We start from the raw sequence: 27408 nt of genomic DNA on the forward strand, positions 1-27408 counted from the left end.
CAAAGCCTACATAATGTTAGCTCATTATTTGTTTTAACTTTTTCAATGCTTTGGTTTACCTTTATTAAATGTGCTAATAATCCCTGAGGACACTGTCTGTTTATTTCAATAGTCCATGAGAAAATAACACAAAAAGAATTTATTGTAAAAAGACTTTTATTACATTCTTAAATCCACATAATTGTATCCCCATTGTACGACAAGAACACTTTCCTGTATTAATAACCTATAGGCTTTATATCCATAGCATATCATAAATTATTCCTTATTAAAATCTATATTGATCTTAATAATAATAATAATCTTAAAATAAAGTGAAAATATGAGAAAGGATCATGACAAAATAGAAACCTTTAGGGCCTTAGGGAGATATATCTTTAAAAAAATCTTTAATGATCTTACAAAAAAAAAAATTACAACTCTCTGTGACATCAAGAACACTAAACAGATGAGGGGGGAAACAACACAGATAATAAAATGAAGAAACAAAAGATCACAACAAAACCAACACAAGATTCAGAGATTAAAATCCATCTTTTATATTTCATTATACATACAGATCCTATTTCTTCCATAACACAGAGTCAGAAGTCCTGCAATGATGATATTGACCATATTCACACAGCAGCCATTTTGCTCTTATGTCATGCTCAGGTTGGGTCCAACCTTTCCCACCTTGGGAACACCTGAGCACGACATAAGAGCAAAATTGCCACCGTGTGAATATGGTCAATTAAACAGGGGTAAAGAAAATCTCTGATACTTCTGTGATCAAACATTCACAAGAACAAGTACTGTACACAGTGATCAGGTTTTAAGGTCTTCTAACTTGGTGCAAGGTGTCTTGCTAGGCTATAACTGAAGACACTGTAGGACTGAGAGCCCAGCTATCTCCCTGAGGAACTCTTGAGCGCAAATGTAACTGCAAACCTCCTAAACTGCTTTCCAGAAGATTCTTTAGTAGGGCCACTTTGTCTGCAGTTTTTAGGGCTGTAAAATTACACCTTATTTCTTTGAAAACACATTTTACATTCTAGAACTCCAAACACAAAGCTTTTACACTTTGTTACAATCTTCTTCTGCCTTCGGTCGCTCTATGGGCCAGTTGAGCTGCCCATGTTACAAGAACCAAGAGTGAGAGTGATGCGCCGTCAGCCCACTTGGATTCTGCACCAGCCCACATCCTCCTGGCTATGACTATGTTACGGCTCTTTAAGTAGGCTATAGTCTCCAATTTAGATTTCTTTGCAAATGTTGGGGGAGAGAGAATCTAAAGCTGCAGTAATGGACTTTGTGGTTATCAGGCTGTAGTTTGTAGCCTACTACATTATTCTATTTCTATGGTTATGGACTTTAGCCTAGAGTATCCATCCATTCTGCTTATAAGTGGTGGTATTAAGGGCCGGTGTGTTTGTAAGTGCGGGCTGGTTGCAGTGGGCCGATCTGGGTTAAAAAGTCCAGGCCCATTTCTTTTGTCCCTGTCCGTCCCTGATCTTAAGTCAGTTAATTCTAGAACTGTGTATAAATTAGTTGGGTGTTTTGTTATGCCGAGTGTCATCCCTTGCGCTGTACTGTTAATCTTTCCATCTGTGCTGGAGTGCTTATGAAATCTAATAAAACCACTGTACAGGGCTTGGATGGCCCACTACACTGAGAACAACGGGAAAGACGTTATTGCACAATCCCATTATGCCACTGCCATAAGCACCCAGAAAAGTTCTATCTCCCTACATAACAACTATATAAGAACAGCATATACAGTACTGCACTGTCCCAGCAGTGCAACGTGAAACCTGGCTATATTTAAAATAGAACTGAACATCTAAGGCCTTGTAATGTGATTGTCTCTCATGTTAAAGGTAATAATTATGAGGTTTGCTCTGATTAAGCAATTTTCTTCCGCAGCAGTTCATCTATGCCCGAGACGAGCTCTCACTGCTAAAACAGCATTGTGTTTCTTTGTGAAATCCAATCTGCTCTCCCCCCTCCTTTTTTGAATTCATAAAGTAGGTTTTCTCACGACACACCCTTGCCCTTCTCTCTGGAGACCTTTCTTGTGAGAGATCTCTATCCACGTAGGGCTTCCTGGAAAAGCAATTAGATAAGGTGTAGCGTTCTCAGCAGTGAGCGGTCAGCGGTGAGAGGAGAACCTTAATCCGAGTCTACTCTCCTCTGTCCAGGTTGTGCAAAGGGGGGGGGGTATACTTTATCACTATCCTTCAAACTGCACCATGTATTTTGTATTGGCAAAGTCCTCTTAATATAACACAAACGTACATACAAATACTAACTCACGGGGGTAGCTGATGGCTCTGTTGACCCTTTTCTGTGCCATGTAGTGTTTAAAGAGGGCGAGGTAGTAAGGGAGTGGAGTTAGGAAGAGAGGGCCTAAATCTCTAATTGACACACCTTCAGTTGACAGAGAGTAGGCTGTCTGGGCCCAAAGCAAGTGAGAGTAGGGGGGGGAGACATGAAACCCCCTCTAACTGATGCTCTAAGGAGCTTAAATCACACAGTCAGTCTTCTGTTTGTCCACTCTCCAGCCTCTGCTTTGCTGTCCATGTAGGTGGGACCACCTGGTAAAGTGTTTCTGTGTTTTCTTTTCATCTCGTCATTAACTCGTCGTTCCTCCCACGTGTGCTTCTCTTCACTACACTCCAGAAGTTTCTGGGAACCCACTGGTTCCCACAGCGCCGGCGGTGCCAGAGGTTCTGATTGATGGCCCACACTCGGGAGGAGGGGCCTTGAGCTGAGGCTCCTCCGAGGCGAACTCTTAACCTCACAGTGGTCAGTCGTCCCGGACCCTGTTGTCCGGACCCTGTTGTCCAGCCCGTCCGAAGCCGGAGGGTGTATGTCCCATTGTCTGTCCTCTCAAGCGGCACATGCTGCAGTTTTTTTAGTAGGAATCGTGAGAGTCTTGGTGCCAAGAGAGTCCATTTCGGGCGTGAGCCAAGGATTCATCATCAGTAAGTGCTAGTCATCCACTTTTCGCAGGTTCCATCATTTCATCCCAGAACCCCTGTGGTATGGTCAGGCAGTCTTGTGTTTGAAAGACCTGAGAACAATCATCACATTGCCTATATATATCTTTATTTATCTATCTTTATATATATATATATACTCTCTCTCCCTCTCTAAATGAATTCCTGACTACTGTTATTTCTTTACACGATTATATAGGTGGATGTATATAAGGAACATTTGAAAATACTTTCACAATACTTCTGTGATTCTTCACTGTCATTCTCTCTTTCTAAGTGGCATTTGCAAAAAGGGAAAGGGTATTAGGACTGAGGTCGTCGATTGCATAAAACAAATAAAGAGCTCACAAATATCAGTGTCTGAATGTGTGCTGGTAAATAGAATACCCACGTAACCCAGCATAAGTGCTATGTCTTAGTGCTGTGTGTGTGTGTGTGTGTGTGTGTGTGTGTGCGTGTGCAAGAGTTAGTATGTGAATGGCGGCAGATACTTTGGGTCTTTGTCCACGATTTGCACAGTTAAAAAATAAAATCAACCCTGCCTGTCTGAATCTTTGATCTTGGTCCCTTTAAACAGTTCGTTCATAGGATACAAAACTGCCAAGTATGGGCACTATCAAAATATCAAACAAAAAGTAAAAATGCACTGTTTTACTGCAATAAAAGTTAAAACAGGCATCATTACAGCACATCTCCACAAAGAGGAAACACATTTTAATAAAAAGGGCCAGGATTGTAAGTATGTACATTCTGTATCTCAAGCCTGGGGTTGTGCTGAACGGTTCGGGGTAGGAGGGGGGTACATTCAACATTAGCTTACAGGGACTGTGTGAACGAACGAGGAAAGAAGTCAAACTTGTTCTAGCGAGGAATTCAGCTTAACGGGGAGGCTGAAGATCGCCTCATAGAAAAATATCTTTCTTTTTTGTTTGTTTGAGAATACAAATGATGTACTTTCGGCTACTATATAACCACTCCTTCTAACTCCCTATAAAAAAGAAAAGTATGTAGGTAGCATGCACTCAGTACCCTGCAGCACCTAGTGTTGTGGTGGAGAAGTCACTTGGAACTGGTTTTAGGGCAGTGTGAGCTACTACATAAGGGGACGGGAGTCCAGAGGTGAGAGGAGTGTGCGCGCTAAAGTGTAGCGTGTGCAGGATTGTCACTTGAGCTGCTGGTTGGTTTTGCTTCTGCTGGTTGCCACGTTCTCTCTCTCTCTCTCTCTCTCTCTCTCTCTCTCTCTCTCTCTCTCTCTCTCTCTCTCTCTCTCTCTCGCTCTCTCTCTCTCTCTTTGCTTGAATGAGGTTAGCCTTCCGTGGAGTCTGGGAAGGTGATTTCACTGGCAAACACTTCCCTGTAGAGGGGGGGGAAATTGTACGCCGTCTCGGGGTGAACCAGACGGAAAAACTCCAGCTTGTCGATGTGGAGGTTGCAGATAGACTTCATGACGGGAAGCTTAGACACCATCTGAGGAGACGGAAAGAGGGATGGAGGAAGAGAAAGGAAAAACTGAGTAAGGGTCTTTGTTAACAGATATCCTCTGGTGAGATCCAGCAAAGAATGGCCAGTTCCTATTGACCATATTCACATGGCGGCCATTTTGCTCGTATGTCATATGCTAAGCATGACATAAGAGCAAAATGGCCTCTTACAGATGCAGCACTGAAGAATCGAACCTCTGCTGCTCCTCTGCTGCTGCTCCACCACTCCACGGACCAAACTGATTTTGTGACTCCTATTGTTCTGGACCGGGCCAGATTTCACACCTCCACTGCCTCCCACAGTGTATCACTGGGGAGACTTTTTCATCTTAAATTTTTATTCGTCCCAAACGCCGCAGCTCCATCTGATTCCTTAGCTTTTTTCACTGTTTACTTATCATGCATTGCAACTAGGGGTGTAACGGTACGTGTATTCGTCCCGCGAATTTACGCCACGGCCGCCACGGTGCGGTATGCGCACCCATGCGATGAATACGCCCCACAGCGCAAACACACCCACATGCAGGCACTCGCGAGGTCCGTGCGAGAACAGCGCGTGTGGCCGGGCACACCGAGTTCAGACTTAAGAGCGGTGAAAGTGCACGGAGGAGAAAGGCACATTTACAATTGGAACAGCTGCAGGGTTATTACAGTTTTCTTTCGTTTTCTTGTGCGCCCAATAACATTAACCAAATGAAACCAATGGAAAGAAAGTTAAACACACACGCGTCACCGACACACACACACACACACACGCGCCAACAAACACATCAACATTCTCCCCCGCGGCCCGCCGGACTCACGGGTGCACAATCAAATAAAAAGAAGAAACCTACTTTTCCGGACAGATCATCTGAGCTCCACTGTGTTTAAATCCAAATAATCCTCTGCCATTGTTGTAATATGTCATCTGTTCTCTAGTTCAGTCTGGTCGTGAAGTAAAATTCTCTCTGGAAGTGAAACTGAAACTTAGCAAGGATAAGTTTAAAGGGGCAGTAAGCAAGTGGATGCCTGGACACAGAATGACACCAGTATCACTAATTACCACGGCAAGCCTATAGAAAAGTATTCTATTTAATCATAATTATTATAATAATTGTCATAAATATAATATATACATAAAAAAAAAAAACTACAAAACAATTATATTAATAATAATTATTATAAATATTTTTTTCCTGTTGTAACGAACTCGTACCGAACCGTGACCCCAATACTGAGGTACGCACCGAACCGTGGCTTCTGTGTACCGTTACACCCCTAATTGCAACACTAATATATGGGCAGTACCCCAAGTCAGACTGCCCATATAAAAATTATCTTGGGGGTCTGAGGGCAGTAGCCCCCGACCCCCTCCCTGGGGGAGCACTTAAGTTAAGTTAAGTTAAGTACCCTCCCTTTGTTCACCAGCCACCGAAATATAACACCTGAGTGCTAGTTCTATAGTGGCAGAGGAGCAGCAGACCAGCAGCAGAAGAGGTTTGATTTTTCAGTGCTGCATCTGTAAGCATGACATAAGAGCAAATGTCCGCCGTGTGAATATGGTCAATAGCAGGACTCATCTGTTTGGAGAGGCCTTTGTACAGTATGTTTCATGTTTTTAAGTTTCCGGTTTATCATGCCATAAAAATATAAAATAAGGATACTTTTTAAATTAGATACTTTCTAATGAAACTGAATTAAAGTCGTTTTGGTGAAATCGAGATAAGTCAACTTAACTAGAGCTAGACAGAAAACAGTAAAATACTACTGGAGTTTGTATACCCTGCCTGTACCTTAGCCAATTTCTCCTCTGATGAGCTGTCTCGTTGTAGACAGCGCTGCAGAGCCACATAGACCTTCTCCTGTAGCTTCTGTATCTTCTGGGTGTCTGTCAGCCAGGGTCGGTCTGCAGTGACAAGGGGGGATGCATGTGTTTATTAAAGCTATAACAGTTTCACCGAATATCCCTAAACAAACGCCATTCGGCAACTATACACATGTGTTTATTATAGTGATGTGTTTATTATAGCTATGAGTGCTTCACAGAATATCACCAAAAACGACAGTATATGTACGATAAATGTATTTAGTTTATCCTTTTAGCAAACCCCCCCTCCCCTCGTGACCCTCTGGTGGGGTCCTGACCCCCAGGTTGAGAACCTCTGGGTTATGTGACAGACTGTCTCACCTGGTGACAGCAGCACGGCAGCGCTAAAGAGAGCCATCTCCTCCTCAGTGAGCTGCAGGCGGCTCAGGCTTTTAGCCAAGTCAAACACGGCATTCACAAGGTCATCACAGCCTAGAGGGAGGGAGGGAGGGAGGGAGGCAGGGAGAGAGAGGGAGGCAGGGAGAGAGAGGGAGGGAGGCAGGGAGAGAAAGGGAGGGAGGTAGGGAGAGAGGGGGAGGCAGGGAGAGAGAGGGAGGGAGGGAGGCAGGGAGAGAGAGGGAGGGAGGCAGGGAGAGAGAGGGAGGGAGGGAGGCAGAGAGAGGGAGGGAGGGAGGCAGGGAGAGAGTGAGGGAGGGAGGCAGGGAGAGGTAGGGAGAGAGAGGGAGGCAGGGAGAGGGAGGGAGGCAGGGAGAGAGAGGGACAAACCAATGTCATCAAAACAGAAACTCCTGACTGAGTTGAGTTTGACATTGATCATGAAACATTTTAAATTGACCATATTTTACCCCGGCCCTGTGAGACAGGTGAATATATAATGATGGAAAAGCTAATGACTTTCATGTGTGATTGTGTGAGTGAATGAGTGAGTGAGTGAGTGAGTGAGTGAGTGTGTGAGAGAGAGAGAGAGAGAGAGAGAGAGAGAGAGAGAGAGAGAGAGAGAGAGAGAGAGAGAGAGAGAGAGAGAGAGAGAGAGAGAGAGAATAAGTGTGTTGTGCTGTGCTCACCAAGGGCTTTGAAGAACTGAGGGCTGGCGAACTTCCCATCAAAGAGCAGTGTGTTGTTGATGGGGTTGTAGGCGTGACACATACGGATCAGAAGCACGTCCAGACAGCCTGGGAACAAGAAGACAACACAGAGAATAAACATGAGCAGGGGTTCAACCAGACACACACACGATATACATAATTAATGACATCTATTCATTCAATACAAGACATTCATTCCAAAATGACCATTCCATGAACAAATACATAATAAATAGTTTGGTACATTTGTACTGGAGGGAAGACATTAAGGGGGCGTGTGTCTAATAACTCTAAGAACACAGGATGACCTTTGTAACCTGGTACCCTTTCAGGTCATACTGTATGCATGTGATATTTATCCTCCTCCGTAACCTTAACTGTGACCTGAGGGTGTTCTAGAATGCACTTTCCTGTGACAAGGACTCATTGTCCCCAGACACTGGGGTAGTCTGTTAGTAAATCAGTAGAGACACACAAAGAAAAGAGTTGTCTCTTCATAATGCAGTCCTGACTGGAGCTGTCTTGACTAGTAAACACATTGTACAATTTACTTCAAAGTACTAAATGTGCTCCAGCCTAAAGCTGTGTGCAGACATGAGATCAATAGAATGTCCCAACAAATGTCCAAAAAAGACAGGAAGTGAACGAGAAACCCCTTCAAACCTTTCTCATTCCACTGACTAAGTAATGTAGATTCAACGGCCGCTGTGTGTGATCTAATGCCAAGGCAACGGAACACTGACCTGCTTTGAGGAGGATGATCTGATCGTTCTGACAGAGGTCCATGAAGCCGGTGATGCGTTTGGCAAACTCTACCACGTACTGGATGGCGTTGGTGATGTGAATCGCACACTGTTGCCACATCACCTCAGCTGACTGAGAGAGAAGAGGGAGAGAGAGATATTGAATATGGATACAGTTGTTATGGGAACCTCCCGTCCGCCCTGCTGTATAGAATACATGTTGTATATTCTATAGTGTTTGTGTTTGCTTGGCTGTTTAAAATGGCTATTGTCTGTGTTTTGTGAGTTTTTCAAATGCCCCACACACACTACAGTCTTGAGATAACAATGGGTCTCATTCTCCAATATTTTCCAAAGACTTCTCTTAGGGCAACCATCTTGGAACCGACTGAGACAGAATCGACGACAAGTTCACTCTGATTCCCCAACGCGTGGGGAAGATGTCTTAAGTGGCTCAAACGATCACAGCTGGGATGCCGCGTTGAGGAATGTCACCATTCTGAAACGTGAACGTGCGTCCTCGTCCAGGTCATTTGCATACAAACCACGCCTCCGAAGCTCCTTATAAGGCAAATGAAATCGCAAAAAGTCAATAGTTAGACACACCTGTCCAGCTCATTAGAATGCAACTGATGATGCAGCCGTGTGAAAATAGTGGCCGATATGCGGAAGTGCTTTCCGACCGATCAAAATGAGATTAGATTAATGTATTGTCATTAGTGCTGTCAGGCGATAATTTTTTTTTAATCTAATTAATTACAGGATTTGTAATTAATTAATCTAATTAATCACATTTTAATCGCATAACCATTTTAGGCCTGATATTCTATATTCTTTTTTATTTTTTATCCACCTTTTCTCCTCTTTTTCTATTTTTCTCCCATCCCAATTTCGCTGTGCCAATTCTCCCCTCCCCTGTCTTGAACGTTGCTCGCATATGCCCCCCACTGGCCGGTTGTAGGGAGGATAGAAGCCTTGCATCACATGTCTCCTCCGATACATGTGGAGGCAGCCTGTCACATCTTTTCACCTGCCAGTGCGGACTCTCATTTGGCGAGGTGTAACGTATGGGAGGCTCACACTACCCCCGCCATTTTCCTGTCTCTGCTGTGCAGGCGTCCCCCAACCGACCTGTAGGAGTCGCTGTCCACAACGTCCAGATTACCACCCATCGACTTCCACCCGCTAACTCTGCCAATTGAGTTAGTATGACGGCCGGCCCAAGCCGGAGGCAACGTCGACAGCCGGAGTCGAACCCGGTGTCTCAAGCGTTGGTGACGAGTGCAATGTCCGCTGCACCACCCAGCTGTCCCTTGATATTCTATATTCTATAATCATATTTCAAATTGCATGTATCCGGATGGCAGAATTCAGTACTGTATCTACAAAACCTTCTGTTTAATCATCTTCCATTTATTAATTTGCTTAGATTTTTCAGGTCTGGTAAATTTTAGCATGGTGTTATTCACAGTCAAAGATAAACTTTTTTTTTTATTCATATTCTCATTTGGTTCATTACAATTTACTCAAGCCTAGTAACAGACACAGTATTTCTGACACTGGGAATACATTCCCTGAGATCCATAGATGTCCCTAGAATCAGATACCAAGAACATGCAAATGGACCATATTAAAAAAAAGTCTGTAAATGTGTATTCTAGGTTCTTATGGAATGAATGAGATAAAAAAATATTTAAATAAAAAAAAAACACACGCGCAGTACTGTATAGCCTACGTGCGTAATGAATGAACGCAGTATAGGCTTATATTATTCTAATGACTTGTTTTATTAGGAGAGCAGCACAGAGCGGTCAGGTGGCGTAGCGGAGATTGCGTTCGTCACCAACACCGGAGACGCTGGATTCGCCTGTTCGAATCCAGCTCACAGCTCCGGCGTTGTCACCAGCTTGGCTGGCCGTTCACACTAATACAATTGGCTGTATTAGAGGGTGGGAAAGCTGGCGGGGTGGGTCCGGGTCGTTGTAAACAGCGACTCCTACAGTTCGGTCGGGGCGCCTGCTCAGCGCGGATAGGATCTAAGGGGGGTAGTGTGATCCTTCCACACGTTACACCCTCTCAGTGAGAGTCCGCGCTGCCAGGTGAAAAGAAGCGGTTGATTGGCTAGACGTGTGTTGGAGGAAGCACGTGATAGCCTCCACTCTCCCAGACCGACTGTGGGGGGTAAGTGCGCAGCGACCAGGAATGGGATTGGGAATTGGCATAACGACTAACATTGGGATGGGAGAAAATCGGAGGAAAAAGGAGGGGGAAAAAGATCAATAAAAAAATTTAAATAAAAAAGGAGAGCAGCACAGATACTGCACTGCCCGCCCTGTAGTACAGTCTACCATGCAGTCCGCTCATGGTACGCCCGACTCTGGCGGCCTTAATATGTGTACTGTACTTACTGTACGTATAGGGCAGAGCATATATATAGTATCTACAAAATCCTAATGAAACAAGTAATTAGAATAATATAAGCCTACTGTTCATTCATTAGACATAGGCTATACTGTGTGCGTGTGTGGCGCACACAACAAGACTTATGGAATATTAATGCAGTCTATTTTCACACGATTAGCTTTAGTTCTCATTTATTTATTTATCCACTGTCATTTGCAGTGTTGGTGTAGTAGGCTACATAATGTATTTCAATATCTGTTTAATTGATTAATGATATATTTGAAGGAATGCAGGTTATAGCTATATCAAACAAATGTCTGTCCCATTGTACCAATCAATGGGATATATTACATGTTGGCTATAACCTGCATTCTTTCAAATTTATAATTATTCAATCAAATAAGAAATACAAATTCCACAGAAGGCATTAAATAATTATTATTTTCAATCATTTCATAATAATTGCATAATTGTGTTTGAATATCTGAGTAATTAAAGTAAAATGATACATTTGGCCAAAATAGCTGGTTCAGATATGGTTAATCCAGCTGCCCTGTGATCAGATGAATCCATATTATTTATCAAATGGGTAATTTTTTATTGTACAAATATTGTCATATTTATTGAAATTATGATTAATTAATTAATTAATTCCAAGGAGGCCTGTAGGGTTGACATGAAGGAATCACTATGATTCCTCCCAAATAAAGCCATTAACACTTTCTCTGCCACGCTTATATCCATCAATGTTTGATCTCTGCCACCAGTCTAAGCCTATGGAGATGTTTACCTTCTTTGCAGGGCTATAACTTTTTAAATTGTATTGCTAAATTGACATTACTATGGCCCATTCAACATCGATTATCTATCGTTCAGGATGTAGGAACGTTTTACTTTTTCATTCACACATTCATACAAAAATACCGTCTAGAATATAAATATGTTTTTATCGTTTTCTGCAGTAAATCCTAGAACGTGAGATATAGGCATAAATGCATATATACATTATCAAATGCCATTTGTTGCCGATACACGCTATATTAAAAATTTCAACTGTACATGGTCCTAAACGTTATGACTGATCATGCACGGGTGAACGGAGGGGGGGGGGGGGGTCGTTTATAATTCCGTGATCGTCGTTAAATGATTTATGTAGTATGGGTGATATATAGATCAGAGCAGTTTGCATCGATAATAATAAACAAAAACGCTGAAACTCACGGCAGCCTACTCTTACCGTTGGGCGATGATACTGGAGCAAACAGATCCCAGTTATGTGATGGGGATCGAGGCGATCCATTTCCGGTTTGTATAATACTAATACACGCCCAAATCATGTGGATTATTGAGTTATGGCAACGATCCATATCCACGGTGTGTGTCTTGAGTCCCGCAACGATATACGAGTGGCCGGACGGATTTGGGAGACGCACCGAGCTCCAACGGGCATATCCGGTTTGGCAACTCGCCGATCATCCACCAGGTGGCAGTATTGAAGCGTTGCAGAGTTGTGCTGAGTTCCACAGCATCAGCCAAGGCTCCGTGAGTGAAATATGAATACCATGGCGAAAATATGAAATATGATCAGAACGTCGTACGCCGTCATCTGGCAGAATTTGCATGAACTTGAAACCCGTTGTATGACGTTATTGGCGGAGAAAGTGTTAAGAACACGGAGCACACAGTCTGTCAAGTTAAGTGTGCTCCTCAGCACTCGTAAATCCTGCTCTCAGCCACGGCCGAATCCAATCTTAGGGACGTTTGGGGAATCTCTCTACCGGCCCTAATATGTCTCAAATCGGCCTGAGATCAAATTTCTTGTCGTAAATCCGTTGGAGAATGAGACCCAATGACCTGCTGAACCGACCTCAACTTATACTACTAGGTCAAACTCAAATAATGATCTCATAATAATCTTTGTTCCATGATTTGATCTTTGAAAAGACTTCTAAACTGAGCAAAAATTGTTAATGGTGTATAACTGTAATATACATGCAGTGTTGTATCTGTGTAGTATCTACTGTAATATCTGTGTAGTATCTACTGTAATATCTGTAGTATCTACTGTAATATATCTGTCGTATCTACTGTAATATCTGTAGTATCCACTATAATATATCTGTAGAATCTACTGTAATATCTGTGTAATATCTACTGTAATATATGTGTATTATTTACTGTAATATCTGTAGTATCTACTATAATATCTGTAGTATCTACTGTAATATCTGTGTATTATCTACTGTAATATCTGTGTAGTATCTACTGTAATATCTGTGTAATATCTACTGTAATATATGAATGAATGAAAACAGATTGCAGAATGGGTACAATACAGTACGGCTCAATACCTGCGTTTGTCTTGTTTCCATCAGGGTCCCCCATTTTCAATTCATATAGACATTTATGACATACACAACATACATGACATTTATGGCATAGGGACATATAGGTATTTAGTACTGATACATTTGTGACATAAACGGTATTCAAATATACAGTACTGTTACCCCTAGATCCTGACAGAGTATATACATATGATGGGGAGGGGACTGTACATTAGGAGGGGGTGGGTGGGTGGGAGAGAAATATACATACGGCGGGGAGGGAATATATACATGCGGTGGGGAGGAGACTGTCTATTAGGAGGTGGTGGGGGTTTTGGGCATTTACGGTGGCCAGTTTCGAATTGCAGCCTCCCGTAGGTGCTCTTTAAGAGCGGTTTTGAATGTGGGTAGGGATTCACATTCTTTTACAGCTTTGGGTAGGGCGTTCCACATTGATGTGGCATAATTGCGAAACGTATTTAGTCCCTTGTTTGAGCCGAATCTGGGTTTAACATGATTTGTTGAGCTTCCTCTGGTGTAGTGATTGTGGTATTCACTGACCTTTGGGAAGTATTTTGACATGTACATGGGTACCTTAGTCGTATAGTGTATCTTGTAGACCAGGCCCATTGCAAGTTGCTGTACTCTGTCGTCTACTCTAAGCCATCCTAGGTTGTCAAAGTGGGCAGGGGTGAGGTGGGTTCTGGGGGTAAGGTCAAGTAGTAGTCTGACCAGTTTGTTTTGTGATGTTTGTAATTTTGTTTCAAGCGCCTTTGAGGTGCTTTGGTACCATGAGGTGCACGCATAGTCGTAGTACCCTTGAATGAGTGCTCCTGCCAGAGTCTTCAGGGTATTCTTGTTTACCAGAGAGGCGATCCGGTACAAGAATCTAGTTCGTTGGTTGACTTTTTTTATTACATTGGATGCCATTTTGTCACAGGAAAGATTTGCCTCTAGGATGGAACCCAGGTAGGTAATTTCGTCTTTCCTTGTGACAATATTGTCACCCACTGCAACTGAGAAGCCGTCGGTCTTATGTGTATTATCTACTGTAATATCTGTGTATTATCTACTGTGTATTATCTACTGTAATATCTGTGTATTATTTACTGTAATATCTGTGTATTATCTACTGTAATATCTGTGTATTATCTACTGTAATATCTCTGTAGTATCACTATCTACTGTAATATTTGTGTAGTATCTACTGTAATATCTGTGTATTATCTACTGTAATATATGTGTATTATTATCTACTGTAATATATGTGCGGTGCAGTGCCATAGTAACGTGTGTCTACCTTGGTCTGGTAGGAGCGTGTCTCTTCAGGACTGTACAGGGTCCACGCCATCCTCTTCAGCTCCTCTGTGCTGTACTGGCCCGTCTCAATATGGGACTTCACTACACTCTGGATAATGCACTCTGAACGTGGGAGATAACAAAGAATGACGTGAATGAAATTAATGACAAAGACTCAAAATGGCAGGAAAGTTGGATTTCTAGGATTTTAATCTATTTCACAGTAAAGCTACTTTATCTGTTCATTCTGGGAATGGAATTGCTCTAACGGTGTGTGACCTGCCATTAGTAATCAAGAGAGTAGAACTGCATTGGGTTTTCCACGGACCTATCTCCAGCAGGGAGCAGCCCTCGGCCACGGGGTTCAGTATGGCGTGCGAGAAGAGCCCAGACTCGTGCAGGAGCTGGTACTCGTGCTTGATGTGATGGTTGCCGTCGATGAAGTCCAGACTGCTCTGCTCCGGTGAGCTCTGGGAGGAGGAGCCGCTGCCGACGCTGCCGCTCAGCATCCCCAGGCTACGGTAGTCTCCGCCGGCACGCTCGGGGGTCAGCGGCAGGTCGAACAGCAGGCCCTCTGGCAGTGTGGTGTTGTCGTCCAGGTCGCTGAGTGTGGAGCTGGAGCCCCGGCTGTAGGTACCCCGGCCGTGGACCCCCATCTCGCTGGCTTCCATCTCGCGGGCCGCCGCAAACTCCTGGGACTGCTGGTGCTTCTGGACCTCGGCGTACAGGCTGTCGCGCTGCTTTTTGGACATGCGGCCGAACTTCACAGCTGTATAGGCGGATGAATGGGACACTTTAGTGATCAAGGGAAAACCTAGTAGGGTTGGTTTAGTAATCAGGTACAGTGGGTCAGAATATGGCATTAACACCGCCAGGGTTGGGGGTTTGATTCATACTGTAGAGATCTCATGACACTTGGGGCAGTTTGGATAAAAGTGTTGCATACAGTATATATTACAATATACATACATACAATGCAATATCAAATCTGTAAATATGTGTATTCTGTAATTCTAGATATTTCTTGTGATAAGCTTAATGACACACATCAAGATGAACAGATGCAGATAGAGGGACCCTACCATCGCGGCTCATGCCCAGAGCAAGGCACTTCTGCAGCCGGCAGTGCTGGCATCGGTTGCGGTTGGTCCGGTCGATCAGACAGTTCCTCTGGCGTGAGCAAGAGTACATGGCGTTGTTCTGTTGGCTGCGTCGGAAGAAACCCTGGTCGCCGCAAGGACATACAGACAAACGCACACAGGCACAGACAAGCGAAAAGAGACAGAAAGTACACAGTTAGTGAACAATGACAACAGCAGAGGCTCCTGAACGCTGCAGGGCAAGACCATAACAGTCGATGATGATTATTCTGCAATGATTCAATGAAATGTTGCACACAAAGAGCTTACTCAAGAGGGATAACCAGTAGGGGTGTAACAGTACACAAACACCACGGTACGGTATGTACCTCGGTTTTGAAGTCAAGGTTCGGTATGGGTTTTCTGTACAGTGGGGGAAAGTTTGGCTTTCCATGTTCCACTCAGGGGTGATGTAGTGTGCAGTAACTAATTTCACTTGTAGGGCTGTCAACGAATATTCTATATTGAAATTAATAATCGACTTGTAAAAGAAAAAAAAACATTATAATAATTATATTAGATTGTGAAAAAACAGCCCCCGGTGGTCGGTCGTTAGTGGTTAACATACCGTTGTATTCGTTCGGTACACTACACAGCCGTTCGGTACGGTACGGTACACACTGAAACGGTTCGGTTTGGTACAGATTAGGACTGACCCCTATTAGTCGACTAATCGGTCGAAAGGAGCCGTAGTCGACTGGCCAGCCTCTTAGTCGAATATATATATAAAAAAATATATATATATTTATATATATATATATTTAAAAAAAAAATTAATTCTTTCCAAAAGAAAAGAGGCCTAGAAGCGTGGCTAACGCTAATGGCACGCATACCAGAGGCTAACTGCCTACAAAAACAGGCACAAAGGCACTGAAAGAGGATTTCACCCATCTAATGAACACACTAGACTAGACAAATATCAAGATGTATCCATCAGTGGACCAATTGCATGCTTTTGCAGAGGACAAGAAGCCTTCAGTCGACTCCTTCAGACATTAAGCACCCCCCACAGCCCAAATGGAATGATACATTTATTTTTTTAATATTATACTTATTTTATTTATTTTTGTCGACCAATAGTCGACTAACGGCAAATTTTGGCCAATCATAGTCGACCATCCAAATCCTTAGTCGGGGACAGCCCTAGTACGGATATGTGTACCTTAACACCCCTAATAACCAGACATCTTTTTTAGCCTTATTATCTAAGAGGGAAAATAAAATAAGCCACTCTGCCGTTAAAATGATGAAGTGGATGTGGTGAATAATAGCTCACCTTGCAGCCTTCACAGGTGATGACACCATAATGGATCCCTGATGACTTGTCCCCACAGATCTTGCAGGGAATCACTTCTATTTGAGCTGGAGGGGAAATGAAGAAGAGAGAAACCCATTCGGTTAAATAGATAAAAGAAAACAGACATTTTCAAAAGGAAGTGTGAACCGAGTGCTATGGTAGAATGGTTAAAGAAATGAAAACAAATCTACAATTAGCTTTTGTGTCATTTATAGGCATGAATCTATCAAGACCGAATGAATACATAATAAATAAAATAATTACATTGATAAATGCTGAATATGTACATAGTAATAGCACAGCAGATTATGTGTTTCTCCTGTTTGTTGTCAGCCGAGGCAACAAACTTGTGTTGACAACGGGGTGTGACAACGAAGGATTACTGGAATAATCCTTGGGCTCTAGGACATAGTTAAATAGTATTACAATCAGGAAGTATTGTTGTGACAGTTCTGGGAAGGAACGATCAACATGTGTCTGTCATACTGGCGTAACCGTAACCGGCTGAAGCTCAACCATATCAAAATAGAGATGAAGACGTGTTTATCCCAGACAGAGTTTTAAGATCCAAAAACAGAGCAGCGGCAGCCTTGGAGGTTACACAACAAGTCGCTCTTCATCCCTTGAACCGCCAGTCAACAACAGATAGCAGAGCATCGGTGATACTTTTATGTAATAAAGGAGAAAATTACTTATAATTGATTGTAATTGATACAAGAGTATTACAGTGTACATACACACGTTATACACTTCAGATGCAGTGCAAATGTCTGATCTGTCCCCTGTAGGAACAGCCTGTTCTTTCCGTTATGCTGTTTATCTAAGAAGCTGGGCCTCCTCTGGCCCAGAATAGCAGGTCAATTGCATTAGCTGAGGCCCCGGGGTTATAAAGTTTCACTGGCTCTCTCTGTCCGTCCTCCTCCAGGGTCAAGTAAATGTTAGCAGCTTATGCAAGTCCCCTCCGGGACCTCGTAGCCGGCCTTCAGATGGCAACACTCCGTAACAATTGCGACTGGTTGTTGCTGCTGGGTTTTATCGCACAATTTTATTTCACTCAGGATAAGAGGGATTTACGGAAAAAACATTTTAACCGCGCCAACCAAGTGACTTTTGTTGGGTGATGCAAAGTGTTACGTAAGCTGCAATTTGCAGCAGCGGCATTAACTGGCCTTTACAGGCTCTTGAGAAAACCACTCAAAAGGGAAAAGTGCAGAGAGACATTTCATCGGCGACTCAGTGCATGTGTGTGTGTGTTCCTGTGGGTCGCCCATCTCGCGTGTGTGTGTTAAAACTGCATGACAAATAAAGACTTCTAGTCTAACAATTATTATTATTATTAACTGGCCTTTACAGGCTCTTGAGAAAAGCACTCACGTCCAGCCAATCACGCGCGCCACTCAGTGGGTAGAGACGTGCGTTACCCACTACTGAGGCAAAGCAAATGAGGTTTGCAACTGACAACAATGTCGGAAATCTCAGTTTTAGAGATAAAACGACCCATTGTCACTAGGATGAATGTTAGGCTTTTTTCACAATACGGGTGAGATATTTGAGTATTTCCGCGGGATAGAATTCCTATTGACGTACAAAAAGCCACCAAAGGAAATAAATAAAGGCCAGTGGAAAAAAAACTCTCTCTCTCTCTCTCTCTCTCTCTCTCTCTCTCTCTCTCCCTCCCTCGTTTCCCCATCCAGTGCCTCACCTCCCCCCCCCCTCCTCCCCTCTCTCTCCCTGTTATATAACTGCCGTCTGGCCACATTCCACGAACACAGTCATTCAAGGGAGGTTGTCCTGGCAACGCTGTGACAAGCCTCCCTCCTCCCTCACCCTCACTTCTGCAATTGGCTGCTGGGAGCACGGCTCTGTTAACTGACTCGTCATCTCACCTGCTAGTCAGATGAGGCAGTACAGTACAGAGCAGTACAGAGTTGTTCTACTGACACAGTTTCCCATTCAGCATGATGGGGGTGGCACTTTTGGGTGGCACGGCTTCGCAAAGGGATGTAATCCGATTTCTTGCTGGGTTTTAAGGTGGAACCAAATCGGAACTGAATCACTGTAAAAGAGTAGGGTGGAGGAAGGGAGCCACTCCTGGTTGGTCTTGAGAAAAAGATTGAAAGATTGATGGCCACTTTAGCCGCACAGGGTAAATAACACCAGTCCAGTGGACATTTCACTACTTATGTAACTGATGGAGATGCTGTCAGAGTCAGCTAGTGTGGCAGGTTTCAGGGGGAGGCGAAGGGTGAACTTACACTAGCTCTCAGCTTGTGGCAGCATGTCAAGTATTTGAGTGCAGTTTCAGCTGTCTCTGAGCGCGACCATAAAACTATTTATACCCTGCATGGCTGCAGTCAGTAGGCCACAGAGCCCCTACGCAGATAGTGCGCACACAGTCTGGACGACTCGAGCGTTACATAAATCATAACGCAACGTTTTTATCATATGATAGCTCTGTCGCACATCTGTGACTAATTAATTATTGGAGGACATTTCTCACATGAAAAAGACACTGTTGAGATTATGTAACAGTGTGTGTCGAGCAGCTGTAATGTGGAAGTAGCTTGTGTGAAATAAAGTCACATTTCTTACAATTTGTTTTGAAAACGGTTGAGTTCTTTTGAATTTCAGGTGATTTTAGCCAGTGGGTCAAAGGGTGTTTGTTTTGGCGGGTGTGAGGTCACATCATGTCATTGTGTGTGTGTGTGTGTGTGTGTGTGTGTGTGTGTGTGTGTGTGTGTGTGTGTGTGTGTGTGTGTGTGTGTGTGTGTGTGTGTGTGTGTGTGTGCGTGCGTGCGAAGAGAACAATGGCTCCTTTCATCTCGTTAAGCTGTGTTTGGCTTTGTCGTGGGGTAATATTTGTTTCTTCAGGTGGTTCTCGTATACAAGAAGGCAAAATATATATATGTGTGTGTGTGTTTGTGTGTGTGTGCGCGCGCGTGCGTGTGTGCGCGCGCACGTGTGTGTACTGTGTGTAGTAGGTGTGTGTAATCTTTCCACCTTGTGTCAGATAAACTGCCTGTGTTGACTGGGAATTCAGTCATTTCGAAAAGTTATGATTATATAACAGTGAAAACCAGTGAAGCGTGCATGTGAATTGAAATCACTGTGCAACTGTAAGATTACAGTTGAGAAAACAATGAATCCATGTATGAGGGCTTGGATGTAGCAACAGCTTGTGACCTACTAGTCATGTTCAAGTGCAGTATATTATTCAACAGCTTTACTGCAGTCTCGAGGTAACGAGGACCATCATTAATCAGTCGTGATTTGTAGGCAATGTGTCATATGACTTTGGTGTGCCATGTCTGTGCCGTACGATCAAGGTACCTTGAATGCCCTCCACCCTCTCCTCTGCAGGCTATATGAAGATGTACAATCAGTTCCCTTCAACGCCCTCCACCCTGTCCTCTGCAGGCTATATGAAGATACATCAGTTCCCTTCAACGCCCTCCACCCTGTCCTCTGCAGGCTATATGAAGATACATCAGTTCCCTTCAACGCCCTCCACCCTGTCCTCTGCAGGCTATATGAAGATGTACAATCAGTTCCCTTCAACACCCTCCACCCTCTCCTCTGCAGGCTATATGAAGATGTACAAGTACAATCAATTCCCTTCAACACCCTCCACCCTGTCCTCTGCAGGCTATATGAAGATGTACAATCAGTTCCCTTCAACACCCTCCACCCTCTCCTCTGCAGGCTATATGTAAGATCCTTCTCTGTGTTAGTCAGTCAGTGTGTCGGTCAGCGCTTTCTTCAGCAGTGCTGTAAAAAAAGAAAATAAACTCAACTAAGGAAACTTTGGCCTCTCATCCCAACTAAGCACACAGAGAGACAGAGTCCAAAGGTCCTGTTTTCCCGGCACCTCTCGTGTACAGTATGGCATCATACTGTACTTAACCTACAGTACATTAAAGGGCTGGGAGTACAGTATGTATATGGCATGGACAGTATACATGTTACGTGGTGTGCTATTTTGTAACCAGTTACACATTTTTATTGCAGGTTCCCAAGGTGGCTGCTAGTTCATTAAACAACATTCTCTACCTCCCTCTCTCTCTCTCTCCCTCTCCCTCTCTCTCTCTCCTTAGAGAGGGCCTCACAAAACACCTGTTCATTTTTTCTTCTTCAAAACACTACATGGATATAGTGATAACTTCTCCCTATTCCGGTCCCCACTTCAGGCTGACTTACCTAGTGATATATAGGCTTACCTCAGCGTCTTTAAATATGCACTACTAGAGGATTAAGTAATACTGTTACCGCCTTAGACGTAATAGTAGTGGACTGAAGGGCATTAGGGTAGAGGTCCCACAGTGTGCATCTACCCTGCATTAGTGCTGCAGTTGTCACTGCTGCGGACAACTCTATTTTCAAATGTAATGAAGATGAAGTGGACAGGAATACTGAAATTCAAACTATTTCTTTCCAACAAAGAAGATACAAGACTGCAGTAAAAAAAATAAAATAAAAAAATTACAACAGCTATTTGGAATAGAGAAGCAGTAATGGCCACAGATGTTGTAGCCTAGTTTACATTATGTAACTGTCACTGGCAAATAAAAAGATTGCCATTAACTTATTATTTCCTACAGAAAAAAACTATTCAAACATAATAACAGAAAACCTGAATTTTAGCCATAAACTGCCTATTTTTTAATACCTCAGAAGAATCCAAATGATATTATTTTAGACCACAGGGGCTCATCCTCCTTTCCCTGAGGTTGATGTATCTTTCCTTTTTTTTTTTTTTTTTTTTAACTTTATTTTTTTAGCGTTTATCGCTTTTCTGGTCAAGCATGACCGACAGAAACAGGTTGAAATGGGATGTAGAGCAGGGGAAGACATTCTGAGAAATGACGGCGGGTCCGGGAATCGAACTCGTGTCCCCCAGATCCGTGACGAGCACGGTTTTCCCCGACGCAGAAATAGCGCCGAGATATGCGGTGAGCTACGGGAGCTCCCCCTTTCCTCTTTTTCTTAATGTTTTCCTCCACTGTCCTCTAAGCGGGGGGATGCACATCGATCGGCATTTTTGTGACGGTCTAGAAATGCAGCGCGTTCAGAACTCTCGCACTCTCAAAAAAGAAAACCGTTTAATCAATACCGTTCGCATCTCCCTGTCCTTTTCCAGTGAAGGTTGTTGTATAAGTCAATGACAAAGTAAGTCCGAAAGCATTGCAACAACTGATTGTGTTATATCACACACAAGGATACGCCTTCAATAATGTGGAAAGGCCATATTGATTTGTATCACATAATATTGTTCCATTCCAACCGGGCGTCCTTGGTGACGCAAGTAAATTAATTACACTTTCAGAGTGCCAATAATTTGTGTTAGACTTAGATTACATGATTGTATCTTATTGTCCGATTTCTCTAAAATTAGTTGCAATATATGCCAATTGAGCTGAATGGCTGTTCTTTGTATTGACTCCTAATGAATGCCTTCGTATAAATGATTGGGAGTTTAACCTCGTCAGGGCAGAATTATTATTATGCTTATTCATACTTCCGTACTACATTACTTGGTTTCTTACATCACGTGGTTACATGTGATAGCCCTGCTTGCTTTAGCATATCCTGCTACCCAAATCTATGACTTTCAGTACAAATTGTGAAATTGATTAATACATAAATTGGGGTAATTAATTAGGCCCCTGAATATCAGATGATTAATGGGCCTGTATCTTTCAATTGTGCATTAATGAAGAAAGTACAGAGTTATTACATGTTACATCATTTTAGCTATTAATTATACTTCTGATTGTGAATACGGTTTAGTATTCATCATAGAATGTTCACAATTCTCTCTCTTTACCTAATTAGCCATACACACGGTGTGTTCAGCATTCAGCTGTTTGCTTGCCAGGGAACCGTGGCTAAGATTCTGTGCCTCTTGTTATTCTCTGCCATTGACCTGACAAGATAAAGTGCGTTGACTGACTCTGTCCTGCTCCTCGTCCAAACCACACGAGGCAGGAGCTGCTCCCGTGCTCCAAGCCACCACAGCCACAACTCACCACAACATCTACAAGATACACAACACCACTAAGGTACCCATGTACATGTCGAAATACTTCCCAAAGGTCAGTGAATTCCACGACCACAACACCAGAGGGAGTTCCACAAATCATGTCTAACCCAGATTCAGCTCAAACAAGGGACTAAACACGTTTCGCAATTATGCCACATCAATGTGGAACGCCCTACCCACAGCTGTAAAATAATGTGAATCCCTACCCTCCTTCAAAACTGCTCTCAAAGAGCACCTACGGTTGGCTGCAATTAGAAACTGGCCCCGGTAAATGTCCAACCCCCCCCCCCCCCCCCCACCCAACCACCTCCAATGTACAGTTTCTTCCCCTTCGAATGTATATATTTTTTTTATGATATCTTTCTCTCTAGTCTAAACAGTACTGTATATTTGTATGTCTTGTATGCATAAATGTCTTGATGAAACAGTACTGTATATCTGTATGTCATGTATGTCATAAATGTCTTGATGAATTGAAAATGGGGGACCCTCAACAAGATGGAAGTATTTTTCTGGTCTGCATCCCCTTAACAATTGTTTGTATTGAGCCGTACTGTATTGTACCCATTCTGCAATCTGTTAATAAAGTGTTCAATCAATCAATCAATCAATCAATATCAATCAATCACTATTCACTTCACAGCATGTATGCTGCTCAGAACCACAGGAACACATTGCACTACAGCAATGACACATCATCTCTCTTCATCTCAGCTCACTCCCTTTCTTTAGACAAATGGATGTGCACGTTATCTTCTCTCCATAGTAGTTCCTAATTCCAACAACTCAAGATTCATAATAGCCTAAATGAACTGGATGTGACAAAAGCGTTTCTGTAAGAGGCCTTACACACTTAGATTTTCACTAAGGTCTGGTGAAAACCGTTATCTTAATGTAATATTCATGCATTTTCAGTTTCTGTCTACTCTGAAATAAAGTGCTTATCAGCTCATCCAAATGCTCACAAAGCAACATGACTAACACTGTGCTTCTTGCAGCACAGTATGTGCATGGCATTTCAAGAGTTAAAGCTTTTTATTTGAGGGGAATGGAATCCTAGCATCCAGTTGTTAGAGACAGGGGGCACCTTGACACATACTGTAGCCCACTGTGAACTTCCCCTGCAGGGCCTAACAGATCGTGGCTTTGCGCCTGAGCTCAGCACAGCGGTGCCCTTGAAAAGCAGAGAGCAGCCTGTGTTTGCAAAATGACCTTCTTTGATCCTGGATTACACTGTCCTGATACTATATGACTGCAGTGCTTCAGGTGATGAAGGACATAGAGCTATGACCACATTTGAATATCTGATAAAAGGTCTCGATATTTATGTCTGCTTTGCCTTGCTGTTCAGTCCTCATCAGAAATATCACTTAGAATTGCATTCGTCACCAACACCGGAGACGCTGGATTCGCCTGTTTGATCCAGCTCCGGCGTTGTCACCAGCTTGGCTGGCCGTTCACACTAATACAATTGGCTGTATTAGAGGGTGGGAAAGCTGGCGGGGTGGGTCCGGGTCGTTGTAAACAGCGACTCCTACAGTTCGGTCGGGGCGCCTGCTCAGCGCGGATAGGATCTAAGGGGGGTAGTGTGATCCTTCCACACGTTACACCCTCTCAGTGAGAGTCTGCGCTGCCAGGTGAAAAGAAGCGGTTGATTGGCTAGACGTGTGTCGGAGGAAGCACGTGATAGCCTCCACTCTCCCAGACCGACTGTGGGGGGTAAGTGCGCAGCGACCAGGAATGGGATTGGGAATTGGCATAACGACTAACATTGGGATGGGAGAAAATCGGAGGAAAAAGGAGGGGGAAAAATATCAATAAAAAAAAAATATATATCACTTAGAAATGTCCTGATCAAGTTTTTTTTTGCCCCCAATCCTAGTAATTTAATATAGAGTATCTGCCAATACTAAGTCCCAATATGATATTTGGATTTTCCTAAATAATACAGATGCACAGTGCACAGGTCAAGTCCCTTAAAGTTACTATAACCAATCCAATGTTAGTAAAATATGTTTGGAACAGCTCTGCATCAAGAAAAGAAAAGTAGCCTGCATCACAGCTTTCCCTTAATGGTTTTACTTTTAATTGATTTTTTAACAAAACAGGATTGGAATTTGATCAGGCTTAATATAGCTGAAACTGATCACTTAAAATATGCTGTAATCGGCTCCGATACCAAGCTTTCTGATCCGATGTCACAATGTTACACAATCAGGATACTAGTAGCAGTTGACTAAAAGTGAAGTGGCAGGCCTACATCCTGGTTGATGTAAGCAACCTGAGCTGACAGGGGTAACTGTGAGGTGACCTGCTGTGCCCTGTGTGCATGTGGCCATCCTGCTGTGCCCACATCCTGATGTGATCTCTTTGACATCATCAGGTTATATATATATTTAAAATTAAAAAAATATATATATAATTAAATAAAAACAGACTTCAAATCCTCTATCTGAAAAAGATTTCCAGTTTCAAAATTATAATCAACAACACAAAAATAAAAGCTCATTATGGAACATTAATTAAGTCAATAACTATTCAGACATTTGTCTAAAAAGTGACATATCCAACAATGTAATCACCCATATATTTAATATGAATATAAGGTAACACTCTTTTCCAAAACCTATATTGTTTTTCTTATACTTTTTTTTGCTAAATAAATATTCAATATTATTTGAACCATATCAATATTAACCCACATCGGTACATTCAATCAAAAGATAAACCATAACAGACACGTTCTAAAATAAAGGTGAATTGTTTGAGGGTGAACATTTTCCAAATTAAATTGTCCTTTATTAATTAAAAAATAACTCTGTCAGTAAAGAGCATTATGTAAAATTGAATGCATGAATTCCACACTATAGTCATGTGGCAAGCAACTCTGAAATCTAGCTCTTCCAGTTCGGTTTAACTCCATATACCGTAACAACTGATTGCATTTATGATAATGGTAATTAATTGTCACAGTAATGAAGACAGTACTTCACCCCTAACCCCCCACCCCTCTTCTCTGAATGCCATGTGTAATCCTCAATGACAGAACTAGGTCAATGAAACACCGGACTACCCCTACTCTCTTTCTACCCCCCCCCCCCCCCTTCTCACTCACACACACACACACACACACACACACACACACACACACACACACACACACACACACACACACACACACACACACATGTACTGTATTGTACCCATTCTGCAATCTGTTAATAAAGTTTTCAATCAATCAATCAATCACACACACACACACACACACACACACACACACACACACACACACACACACACCACACACACACACACTCACACACACACACATGTACTGTATTGTACCCATTCTGCAATCTGTTAATAAAGTTTTCAATCAATCAATCAATCACACACACACACACACACACACACACACACACACACACACACACACACACACTCACACACACACACACACTCACACACACACACACACACACACACACACACACACACAAACACACACACACACGCACACACCAACCCCCCCCCCCCTCTCTCTCTCTCTCCCTCTCTCATTGGCTGCCATGCTGAGATGCTGAAAACAACAACAAGCGATTAGAGTAGACCGCCGGTGCGCACATGAACATCTCACATACTGTAGGCACCAATACAATGACCAGTACGAGAGACTGGAAAACAAGCACTAAACCACAAACAAACTAAACAGGACAACAGTGTGTATAGTTTATTTACCCTACTCAAATAGATTATGATCAAATATAGCTAAATACAGATTTAATCAGTTCATAATAAAAGTCATGTTGTATTATAAGATAAATCTCGGCAGTGCATGAAAAGGATTGTATTTTGCGTGCGATTTGAATTGACAGCTCCCCCCCGGCCCCTCCTCCCTGCCTGCCTATATTCTACCTCTTACATAACAACCCAAGTCGCTCACTGGTGGAATAAAGTAACTACAGCTGCAGCGCATTCCTCTCGTCGAAGGAAAAACTCATTAATAATAATAAGTGCAAGAAAATCCTTATAATTTGCCCACAAGAATATAGCTCACCAGGAGGAGGACCACAGCCGATTGGCATGTCCATAATGGGCTGAAATAAACACTAACTAGATAATAACTTTTTAATGTTGCTCGTAGAAATAAGAAATAAGAGTAACAACTAAATAATTGCAAGTAGACTATTTCTAAAGATCGTCGTTGTGCAACATTATAAGAACGCATTATATTGTGGCGTGGAATCTGGCACTTTATTCTCATGCGCGCCTCTATACTCGACATCATGGAAGCTCTACGCACTTCGGACTCCATTTCAAAGTATCCATACTCACCATAATAATTGTCGCAAAGCAGTGAAGTATGCGTTAAAGCAACAAAAGGGTTAGACAGTAAATAATCATATACAAACTCACCTCTCATGATGTCGTTCAAGGTTAATATCTTCCAGTATAGCAAACTCCAGGTCGAAATAAAATATATATCGAAGAATACAACGTATAGGTTTTTTGTGTTTAGCTCCAAAGCAGAACTGTTGACAACTGTAAAAACAACAAATTATCATATGTTCCCTACCACTTGTCCATATATAATAAACAAAAAGAGAAACGTCAAATGAAAAGAATAGCCCTATCGGTATAGCTCCCGTATTTACTTTTTATTCCGTTCTGTCCAGGACTTGTGATAAAGCATGCGTTATGATGAGCAACAAAATAAATGTAGCCTATATATTGCTGGTGAGTCTCCCACTTGGCTCCTGGACTCAGCTCTGTGGCCCCTTGCGCTCTCTAACCTACTCTCGG

General features: G+C 42.8%; 1 protein-coding gene across 1 annotated transcript; it reads right to left on the minus strand.

Annotated features, from left to right (window-relative positions):
• Nucleotides 1-168: 168 nt before the first annotated feature.
• Nucleotides 169-27408, minus strand: rorca (RAR-related orphan receptor C a). The gene is made up of 10 exons (XM_084308868.1): nt 27022-27408; nt 16545-16630; nt 15212-15353; nt 14458-14898; nt 14131-14252; nt 8101-8233; nt 7337-7444; nt 6633-6743; nt 6238-6350; nt 169-4448 (listed from the first exon to the last, which is right to left on the minus strand). The coding sequence occupies exons 1-10, from the start codon at nt 27026-27028 to the stop codon at nt 4287-4289; spliced, it is 1425 nt and encodes a 474-aa protein (XP_084164994.1). The 5' UTR covers nt 27029-27408; the 3' UTR covers nt 169-4286.

Source organism: Notolepis coatsorum (assembly GCF_963971535.1).
Source record: "Notolepis coatsorum genome assembly, chromosome: 2".
Lineage (NCBI taxonomy): Eukaryota > Metazoa > Chordata > Actinopteri > Aulopiformes > Paralepididae > Notolepis > Notolepis coatsorum.